This window comes from Terrapene carolina, unplaced genomic scaffold, assembly GCF_002925995.2.
Source record: "Terrapene carolina triunguis isolate 2854851 unplaced genomic scaffold, T_m_triunguis-2.0 Scaffold88, whole genome shotgun sequence".
Classification (NCBI taxonomy): domain Eukaryota; kingdom Metazoa; phylum Chordata; order Testudines; family Emydidae; genus Terrapene; species Terrapene triunguis.
In genome coordinates, this window is record NW_020664439.1 from 2225084 (window position 1) to 2235580 (window position 10497).

Here is a 10497-nt window from a genome sequence, read left to right on the forward strand (position 1 = left end):
GCGATCGGCCGAACCTGCCGCGTCAGCAGGTAAATAAAACTGGCCCGGCCCGCCAGGGTGCTTACCCTGGCGAGCCGCGTGCCGAACGTTGCCGACCCCTGTGTTAGAGTATCTTGCATCAGAAAAAAATAAACTCTCAAACAATCACTTTCAGAACATTCCCAATGACTGAGCATGGTCCCGAGGAATGGTGTTTGCTCCAAGCAATGAGCCCATTATCTTTGCTAACATTTTAGTGCCTGATCAGACGGGAGGAGTACGCACTGCTATATTGGCTTGAGTTCTCATGTAATCAAATCATTCTCTCTCTTGGAGCCACTTGTCTTTGCCAGCCAGTACTGGCTCCAGTGTTGGTACTGGCGCTTGTTGTGTTGACACAGTGAGTGAGGTCATGACTTGGACAGTTCCCCCATGCAACCAAGCAGTTTAGAAATGGGGCTCAAAAGTTTCATACACATGGGTCTGTTTGAAACCAATAGGCTAGTAGTGCCAGTGGCTAATTAAATAGCCACAACTCTGTTTTGCACTTTTACCTGCTCACTTGACTAAACATTATCACTAAATTTCTCCTTCCTCTTGATTTGTGTCTTGGTAGCTGAAACCCCAGGCTCTATGACAGGGGTAGCCAAACTTACTGATCCTCCAAGCTGCATGCGACAATCTTCAGGCACCTCCTGTGGGGCTGAAGCTCCTAGACCCCCTCCCCACTGGGCAGAAGCCCCTAGCCCCACCACCCTGAGCTCCCCCTTCCCCCGCAGTCTGATGGGAGGAGAATGGGGAGGCGTGGGGGGCTCCACGAGCTGTACTTTAACTGTAAAAGAGCCACATGTGGCTTGTGAGCTGCAGTTTGGTCACCTCTGCTCTATAATAAGGCACGTATGTAAGTGTAATCAGTTCATAGATAATGTGACAGTAGATGGCGACCAAGACTATGTAGCATCGTTAATTGGTTTTGTACTGAGACTGTGAATGCTTTGGATGTGTAGCTTTGACAGATAACACTGGGTTCCCCTCCTCCATACACTGCCTGTAATTTGCATAAAAGTGCAACCTACTTAAAGTTGGAAGGATTAGATTTTTTTATCAGTAAATGTCAATAAACGTCAATTTCACTGTGTACGCACAAACCAATGAAAATGTGGTTCTAGACCAGTGATTTTCAACCTTTTTTATTTGCAGACCCTTGAACAATTTCAAATGAAGGTGCGGACCCCTTTGGAAATTTTAGCCATAGTCGGTGGACCCCCAGGGGTCCACGTGGAGCACAGGTTGAAAACCACTGTTCTAGACAGCCCAGCTCTGCTCCCAGCATGCCCAAGCCCCAGCCCAGGGAACTCACTGTTTCTGGCTGGCTTCTGTTTTGTGGAACCTTGAAACACACAGATGTCTGAGCAGGAGCCTAGAATGAATCTTTCAACTCAGCCCAATGCAGAGTTTAGTTTATCACTGTTTATAGCATGCACCTAATTAGAGAGTCTCTGGGTGCATGTACCTTAACTTGCATATCACATGACAGCCAACCCTCACCACTCTGCCACGTGGGGCTGCAATGAGACCTGCCAGCGTTTAGTGAGCACGCGAGATGCTGTCATTCTTTCACTGAATCCCCACGGAGCAGTTGCCCTGGGTGCGGCCTAGATTTTCTCAGCCCAGGAAGCTGGGCTGTTCTGGATCCCTGCCCTCAACTTGCTCAGCCTAGATACCCAGAGTATCAGTTGAGATGTCCCTGGCCTTGGCTGCTCCGCTAGATTTTTCCATCCCAGTGCGACATTCCCAGTGGTTTCAGCAGGGACCTGTGGAATGTCTCCATTTCTCACTGGGGCCTCTGAGTTGTCCCACCTGAACAAAATGAGCATTGATAAAGACTTCTGGACCAGCCACATGTAAACAGGAAAGCCCTTCTCAGTCCCAGCCGACCCTGCTGGGAAAAGAAATAACAGGATGTGAATTGCAGCCTCAAACAGAATGCAGTTTCTTTCACTCTTCTCCCTGGGCAGCCCCAACAGGCGCCATCTGGGGAGGGTTCAAGTCTCTGAATGCTCCAGTCTGCCATGCTTCCAGGGGATGTGTCCCATCCAAATGGCTGCTGCTGGCAAGAGGCTTCTGACTCCCTTTGCAGAGCTAACTGTGTTCAGGCAGAGGACTTAGGTGTGCAAAGACCCTGTCAGCACTTAAACCTTGATTGCTTCTGGGAGGGGAAAATGGCCAGAAGCTGAACAGCCCTGGGCTAATGTGCTTTGCTTTCATTTTCCGAGTTGCAGTGAGTTGTAAATGCATCCAAGCACAGTGCTGATCAGTCGCTCGGTACAAACAATTGTCCTGATCATTGCTGAGATATGTGGCGCTTGTTTCCCTGCTAGGAAAAATCACCATTAGGAAAACTTCGTTGTAGGCTTAGACTTGGTGTTTATGTTTATACACAGCTTTGTGTTTGGTGGAGAGGACGCAGCAACAGCACTGGATCAGCGCAAGGGCCTGGAACAAACAGGGTTGTATTCTAGTCAGTGTCCCAGCAGGAGGCTGCTCTAGCCCCTCTCGCTAACCCATGTTGCTGCAAGGGTCCGTGTGAAATGGAAAATTATCTAGGGAAACTATCATAGGAGCATGTTCTCCTTAACCCTGACAGGCAGCCCCTTCTCTGGCTTAGGCTTTGTTCACCCTGTGACATTGCACTCCATATGATGTTATGAAAATATGCTAATGTGTGAATATAATGTAACTGGAATATGCTTCATTCAAAAGGTCTCTTGTAAGGTATCATTACAAAGCTTATAATCTACTGAGTGTGTTCATCCTATTTGTATGAATGTATCATTTTTGTATCTGAAGCTAGAAATATGAAGTATTACTCTGAGGTCCTATTGTAATTATGCAAAGTGTGGGCCATTAATGGTGGCTTGGAATCTTTATGGCTCCCAATAACCAGGACAATTGGTTGTAAATGGCTCTGTTTACTTGTAAGTCTTCCTGTATACCCATGTGCTGGCAAGTGGGTAATGAAGTCTTACAGTGACATGTGATCAAGTCACCTAAATTGGAATCCATCTTTAACCTGGTGCTTTTCCATTTAGAAGGAGGGGTGGGAACCCAGAGAGGGACAAGGGATTCCCACCTTGTGCAAAAGCTACTTAAGGGGGTGGAACTGAACAAAGGGGACTGCAGTCATGAGAAATCCCCTAGCTACCACCTGAGCTGGAACAAGGACTGTACCAGGGGAAAGGATTGGGCCCAGACTAGGAGACTAGTCTGTCAAAGAAGCTTATTGGAACATCTCTGAGAGTGAGATTTACCTGCGTTGTTTCCTACGGTATTAGGCTTAGACTTGCGTGTTTTAATTTATTTTGTTTGGTAATTTACTTTGTGTTCTGTCTGTTATTATTTGGAACCACTTAAATCCTACTTTTTGTATTTAATAAAATCACTTTTTACTTATTAATTAACCCAGAGTAAGTATTAATACCTGGGGGCGGGGGGACAGCTGTGCATATCCCTCTATCAGTGTTATAGAGGGCAAACAATTTATGCGTTTATACAGGGTAAGATGGATTTATTTGGGGTTTGTACCCCTTTGGGAGCTGGGTATCTGAGTGCTGGAGACAGGAGCACTTCTTAAGCAGTTAAGCCTGCAGCTCATGCGGGATGTGGTTCAGACTTGGATCTGTGTTTGCAGCAGGCAAGCGTGCCTGGCTCATTGGAAAATGGGCTCAGAAGTAGTCTAGGCACATCAGGTGGCAGTCCCAAAAGGGTTTCTGTGATCCAACCCGTCACGCCCCCCCCCCCCAGCATTAGTCACAGCAGGTTTCTTCCTGCTCACCCCCACTTACATCCTAGCGGATGTTTTTTCCCCCCAGTGTACACCTTATGGCAGCCGCCTTTCTGCTCATTCACCAGCTCTGATTCCAGCACCTAGGGTGAAATCCTGGCCCCATTGAATCAGTGGGATTTTGCCACTAATGACAATGGGGCCAGGATGTCCCCTCTAGTCTCTAGTGCTTTTCATAGACTCCTAGAAATGTCAGACTGGAAGGCACATCAAGAGGCCATCAAGTCCAGCCCCCTGCACTGAGGCAGGATCAGTAAACTTAGACCAGCCCTGACGGGTGTTTGTCCAACCTGTTCTTCAAAACCTCCAATGACAGGGATTCCACAACCTCCTTTGGAAGTTTATTCCAGAGTTTAACTATCCTGAGAGTTAGAGAGTTTTCCTAATATATAACCTCAATCTCTCTTGCTGCAGATTAAACCCATTGCTTCTTGTCCTACCTTCAGTGGACATGGAGAACAGTTAATCACCGTCCTCTTTGTATCAGCCTTTAACATATTGGAAGACTGTTATCAGATACCCATTCAGTCTTCTTTTCTCAAGACTAAACATGCCCAGTTTTTTTAACCTTTCCTTATAGGTCAGGTTTTTCTAAACCTTTTACAATTTTTGTTGCTCTCCTCTGGATTCTCTCCAATTAATCCACATATTTCCCCAAGTGTGGTGTTCAGAACTGAACATAGTACTCCAGCTGAGGCCTCCCCACTGCTGAGTAGAAAACGATAGTTACCTCCCATGTGTCACATTGTTGACTCCTGTTCAATTTCTGATCCACTACAACCCCCAGATCCTTGTCAGCAGTACAACAATCTAGCCAATTATTCCCCATTTTTGTAGTTGTGCATTTGATTTTTTCCCCTTCCTAAATGTCATACTTTGCAATTGTCTTTATTGAATTTCATCTTGTGGATTTCAGACCAATTTGTTATGCTTGTCTTGAATTCTAACCCTGTTCTCCAAAGTGCTAGCAACCCTTCCCCAACATGATGGTCTGCACAATGCAGCCCTGAGAGGGGCAAAGAAAGTGCCCTCATTAAATGGGGCTTTTCTTGCACCTCTTATGTATGTGGTTTAATTAGACAATTGGAAGGGGTATTTTTCTGTTCTGGGATCCTGGAGGCCCCGGGTCCAACTGCAGGCGAGGTTGCCATGTAGTATGACTCAGCTGAGGTCATTTACATATGACATCAGTGTCACTGCCTCAGCCATGCCATAGAGGAGGGAATCTTTAGCTGCAGAAAGGCCAGAGCTGAAAGCCATTTAGATGGTGGTGGTGGGGATTAAGGCTCAGCGCCCCTCCCCCCCCCCCCCCCCCCCCAGCAAACACTGGCAATTGTGAGCGGCTCTAACATGTTGCCAAGCAGAGGGCAGTGGTGAGACAGGCTGGCCAGTATAGGCTGTAAGTTGAGACTGGGCCCTGCAGGCAGGAATCCCAGCAAACAATTGCCAGTAGCCCAGTGCTGTAGAGGCATCGGTGGTTGATTGGGGAGTAATTGGGGTTTATGCTTGTTCCAGCAGAGTATCCCCAAGGACCTGCCCCCACGCTGTGGAACGAGCCGCCGGAGCTGCCGTCGGGAGGGGGCCCCTTTGATGCCGCCACCACCATGGGTCGCTTCTCGGACTCTACAGCCTTCCCCCCGTACACCTCGGAGTATGAGCCTGAGGACACCACCCGCCTGCACCGTCTGGATGATAACGGTACGTAGGAATCTCCCAGGCAGCACCCTGCACCATCCTCGATTAGAACTGTCCAGCCCACAGCCATCACCTGCACACCTGAGCCCTTCTGTTTGGAGCAAATGTTACCATGATTTAGGAGAAAATCCATAAGGTATTGCTGAGAACTCCGTTATCTGTGATCTCCAGTAAAAGGGGAAGTGAATGCTGGCCGTATAAGCCATTCTGTTCTTTATCGCTTGTTTAGCACCATAGATATACATGGCACTCCTAGGGTTGCCAACTTTCTAATTGCACAAAACTGAACACCCTAGCCCCGCCTCACTCTCCCTCACCCTCATTCACTTCACTGGGCTGGGGCAAGGGGTTAGGCTGCAGAAGGGGGTGAAGGCTCTGGGGTGGGGTTGAAGATGAGGGGTTTGGGGTGCAGGAGGGGGGTCCAGGCTGGGCGGTGGGGCCGAGGGATTTGGAGTGCGGGAGGGGGCTGGGGGTTGGGGTGCAGGAAGGGGTACAGGCTCTGGGGTGGGACTTGGGGTAGGGAGTTGGGGCTCATGGTTGGGGTGTGGGCTTACCTTGGGTGGCTCCTGGTCAGTGGTGCAGCGGGGCTAAAGCAGGCTCCTTACCTGCCCCAGAAGCAGTCAGCAGGTCTAGCTCCTAGGCACGGCACACTGCACTTGCCTGCAGGCACCGCCCCCTCCCACCCCCAGTGCTTGGGACAGGGGCAGCTTGTGGAACCCCACCCCCACGCCTAGGAGCTGGACCTGCTGGCCGCTTCCGGGGCACAGCGCAGTGCCAGGACAGGTAGGGAGCCTGCCTTAGCTCTGCAGCACTGCCGGATGTTTAATGGCTCGTAGGCACTACCCAAAACAAAGATGGATTCACTGCCCCAAAATCTATTTAACCTACTAGGGTTAGCAGTGAGATGGCCTAGAGAAGGAAATCAACCAGACTCTGGAATCCTGCAGGGTCATTGTGTCCCATCACAGCACTTCCCATCCCCACAGGCTGCGCTTTCCAATAAACTAGCCCTCAGTTCCCCATGTTTGGAACCCGATCCAGGAGTTCCAAGCAGCTCAGATGTTTCAGACCCTTACAAAGCCCCCTGGGTTTATATTGTGTCTTGCTGAATCTTCTTTGGTCTTCTGTGTAACAAGAACGATGTCTGTGGTAATGGAAAATCCAAATGAGTCTGTCCTCATCATTAACTAATCGCGTGAAAACCGCATGCATTGCCTCCTATGCTCTTTCACCTTGAATGTTATTTCCTTGGGACTGCGCTCCTCTGATACAGTGCGAGATAGGAGCCTATTGGAATTTCTGTTTATTCCTATCCCTACTCCCTCTGCCTGCCCCTCCCCATGGTGTTCCTGCTTTTGGTGCAAGAGCTTTCTGCTGTGCAGCTCCTGCCCTCCGGAAAGCTGTGCTGTCTCGCTCCCTGCTCTAGCTATGTTCAAATCATGTCTGTAAAGTTCTTTTCCCCACTGCCTGTGTCTCTTCGTTGTTCTCTTCTCCTCTCACTCTGTGGTCTGTTGTTTCCCTTCTGTAAGTAATTCTGGGCTCGTTTGTCTGAGTGACCCTATCCACACCACAGCTGTAACATGGGGCCATGCAGAGACGGTTTCCCTGTTAGCCCATTCAGATGGCAGCAATGGCTGTCACCTCAACACAATCACTGAATGCAACTTCCTTGTGTCACATGACAGCAACTCAGGGAACTGTCGCTATCAAGCAGGTCTCTGATCAGATAAATGACCACCTGACGGCACAGGTCTTTAGCACAGTGGCAAAGGGCACTGCTAGCCAATTGACCCTTCCTGTGATCATTCACCAGGACACGTGTTGTATTTTAAACCTCCCTCCACCTTCCAAGTTAACTCACTACAGACTTTAGAAGCCAGTTGGGAAAGTGGCACTTCAGTCCTGCCATGGTCTTTAAACTGGGAGAGATGGGCAGCTAAGCAGCTGTGTTGACCCCTGGGTATAGTTCAGTGGCTGGGCTGTGTCACATCATCACTCATCTGAAAGCTTTGTCAGGATAAACGCAGAGAACCACTCAACCAGAGACACACACCCCACCCTGCAATTACAATGAGTGTTCCCCTATTGGAATGAAGCAAGCGCAGCTGGCAGGCCAGCTGAGAAAGGGCTTCACTGTAGATGGTTGGCACAAAGCTATGTCGATACATTGTGTGTCATGATGGGCCAAGGGAGGTAATGATGTAAAGAGACCACAAGGTCCTGGAGTTGTTGGTGCCACCATGATCACTGCTCTCCTGGGCACCTCTGTGATTGTGGCCCTGATTGTTGTCACCCTGCAAAAATTCTCTGTCTCCTGAACTCTCCCAAAGGGCAGGACCATGCCGGAGACCCTGCCTGCGGCTCCAACCATCATGTGGGATCTGGCCCCAGGCAATTATCTCCTAATGAACACGTACCCCTGTGGCTACACAGCCCCTTCCCCACCCAGGTTACTGCACTGCCTTCAAGTCTATAGCAAATGCTCAGATCCAGGCATCACTTTAAAATATGCTTCCCTCTTATCTTCCTCCCCCTCTCCACTTCCCTCCCTTGCTCATTTTCACCCCACCCCAAGGCTTCCAACACTTGGTTGTCACTGGTCCAGAGCCGCTGGGATTGCTGGCGGTGGCTTTCAAGAGGTTTCCAAAGGGAAGCTAGCAGCAGCACCACTGCTCCTTGGAAGCCTGGCTGCCATCCGAGGGAGAAGGGCTGTTGTTGGGGATGGAAGACAGCAGCTGTAGTGTCTGCAGGGTGCTTGTGTCACTCAGGGTGTTGCAGGGGGGAAGGGGGAAGGGGGTTTAGATGAATGTTAATAATTAGTGCAGGTGGTTTGGTTTTATCCCATTTTTCCTTGGAGTTTGCTGGGGTTTGGTAGAGGAACATTCATATTTGAAGCTGGCTTTCTTCAATTAACCACTGTAAAATCCAACAGCCCTGGCCCCGTCCATACATGTGCCGGGGCCTGCAGTGCAAGCGCTGGCTGCTGAATGCGCAGTGTGGGGGCGGCTCTGCGGAACGATTGCACCAGTCATTTCCATAGTTGTACTCGGCACTGGGTATTTCCCAGGCATGCAGGATCGCGCCCAAGGGCAGTGGGGGCTGAGTATTGCAGGAGTGGAAGATTCAGCCCGCCTGGGTGGAGGGGAAGGGAGGAGCGTGTCCTCACTGAATACTATCTCCTGTGGCTGCCAGGAGATTAGTGGGGACAACACTGGACATTCCTGCCTCAGCCTTCCTGGTCCTGGAGCTAGGCTGTCTGCTGAGCTCTATGTGCCCAGGGATTTGTGGATATACTGTTTTCCACAAGCCTTTAGCTTGGAGTGACCTCCAGCTCTTTGTGCGGTTCTGAGCCTTTCTTTTCTCTCCCTGGGTTCTCTGCAGGGTCTCTGGGTCCTGGAGCCATCAGTGCCATCGTAATCGCTGCTCTCCTAGGCACATCTGTGATTGTGGCCCTGATCGTCATCACCCTGCGAAAATTCTCTGCCTCCTGAACTGAATAAAAGCTTTTTCCTAATACAAGTGTCTTCTGCCTGTCTGTGTCTCTGGCCTACTCCATCTGTGTCTGACTGCAAAGGACCCCATTGAGGATGCACCTCAGTGAGGAGTCTCAGGGCCTTTTAACAGACTTTAACGCCACCACTGCCCTCCATGTATGTTTACTCCCACCTCAGTGGTAAATTAGAGCCATGTGGGCTGTTGCTGCAGGAGCGTCTCTGGGTTGCTCGTGCTGCTCTGAGCCACAGAATTGTTCTGGTCCTTTGCTGGAAGCTGAGAGATTTGTGACTCTGTGACACTTACGCATAGCTGCTGCCCTTGCTTCCTGCAAACAGCCACCAGCAGCAAAGCATTCACAGCATGAGCTTTAATATCCCTCTGATCCTGGCAGGAGCAATCCAGGGCAGGGATGGGAGGGACTCAGGCAAGGAAACTGACTTCACCCTGCTGTTGTGGATTTTGCTTAATGGCTTTCTGATCCCCCAGCCCACCTGTTACACTCACCCCTACAAGCCACTCCCCTTCATTGCGGGGCACGAACTTTCAGATACTCTTCCTTATGCACACACTTCACTTGCTCCTGATCAATACAGTGGTCTGTGACGCAGGCACAACCACTACTAGGATTAGAGAGATGTCCCATCGTCACCTCTCGACTTCTAACTATTCTGGAGATGCAGCTACAGGATTGTTGCATTCCCACTCCTGGTCCCCCCTCCCACCCCGAACTTTTCATATATGGTTGCAGCCCTGGGCTGTGATACCTTCATATGCTGAAGTGACTGACGGCTCTCTTGCTCTCATCGTATTTCCTCCTGTTTTCAATATTGTCCTCCAGCTCCATATGGACTCTTGCAATTTAGTGCCCCTGAGGGATGGTGCCTTGTTTGAGATTTTACTGGAGAACTCTGATGTATAGTGGTAAGCAGTCAAACGTGGCAGCAGCAGCAGCTGCTGCCTGTCAAAGATCTGAACAGGACCTTCGGTGTTTTCTGTTCTCAGTGTGAGACCATATCGAAAGGGCTCTCGCATCCAAAGGTGCAAGAGAGGGTGATGACAGCAGCATGGGACTAGGCAGGCAATTGCCTGAGACAATGGATGTCTGTTAAAAGCTGAACTCTGAGACCGTCCCACCAGCAACCACTCTCACTGCCCATCACTTAAATAGGAACATTTATTCCCACCTAGTTACATTGCTCAGGGCTCTGGATAATTTTGCACCCTGTGTCACACAATTAGGTTGCTCTAACCTCCAGTGTAGGTGCGACTAGGTCGACAGAAGAATGGCCCTCAGAGGTCCATTAATGACCTTGATGGAAAAACCGCTTTTGTTGTAGGAAGCATCGATGCTACAGCTGCGATGCCGTAGCACTGTAGTATAGACATACCCTTAGTGAGGTGTTTTTGAATGGGCAGCGCCTGACCCTCAGGGTAATGATTGCTGGGGCAGACTGTAGTGCTGTATGAATGTCAGATAAGCAGCA

The 10497-nt window shown here is 49.8% G+C and overlaps 1 protein-coding gene across 2 annotated transcripts in view; it reads left to right on the forward strand.

The window, feature by feature from the left end:
- Positions 1-9034, forward strand: part of SNORC (secondary ossification center associated regulator of chondrocyte maturation) — a 20470-nt gene extending 11436 nt beyond the window's left edge. The window contains exons 2-3 of one of the 2 annotated variants that reach the window (XM_024216850.2): positions 5339-5521; positions 8900-9034. In XM_024216850.2, the coding sequence (XP_024072618.1) occupies positions 5339-5521; positions 8900-9009 (293 nt within the window). In that variant the 3' untranslated portion in view covers positions 9010-9034. The remainder of the gene's footprint in view (positions 1-5338; positions 5522-8899) is intronic. The other variant, XM_024216851.2, reaches the window with a different exon arrangement.
- Positions 9035-10497: the final 1463 nt, after the last annotated feature.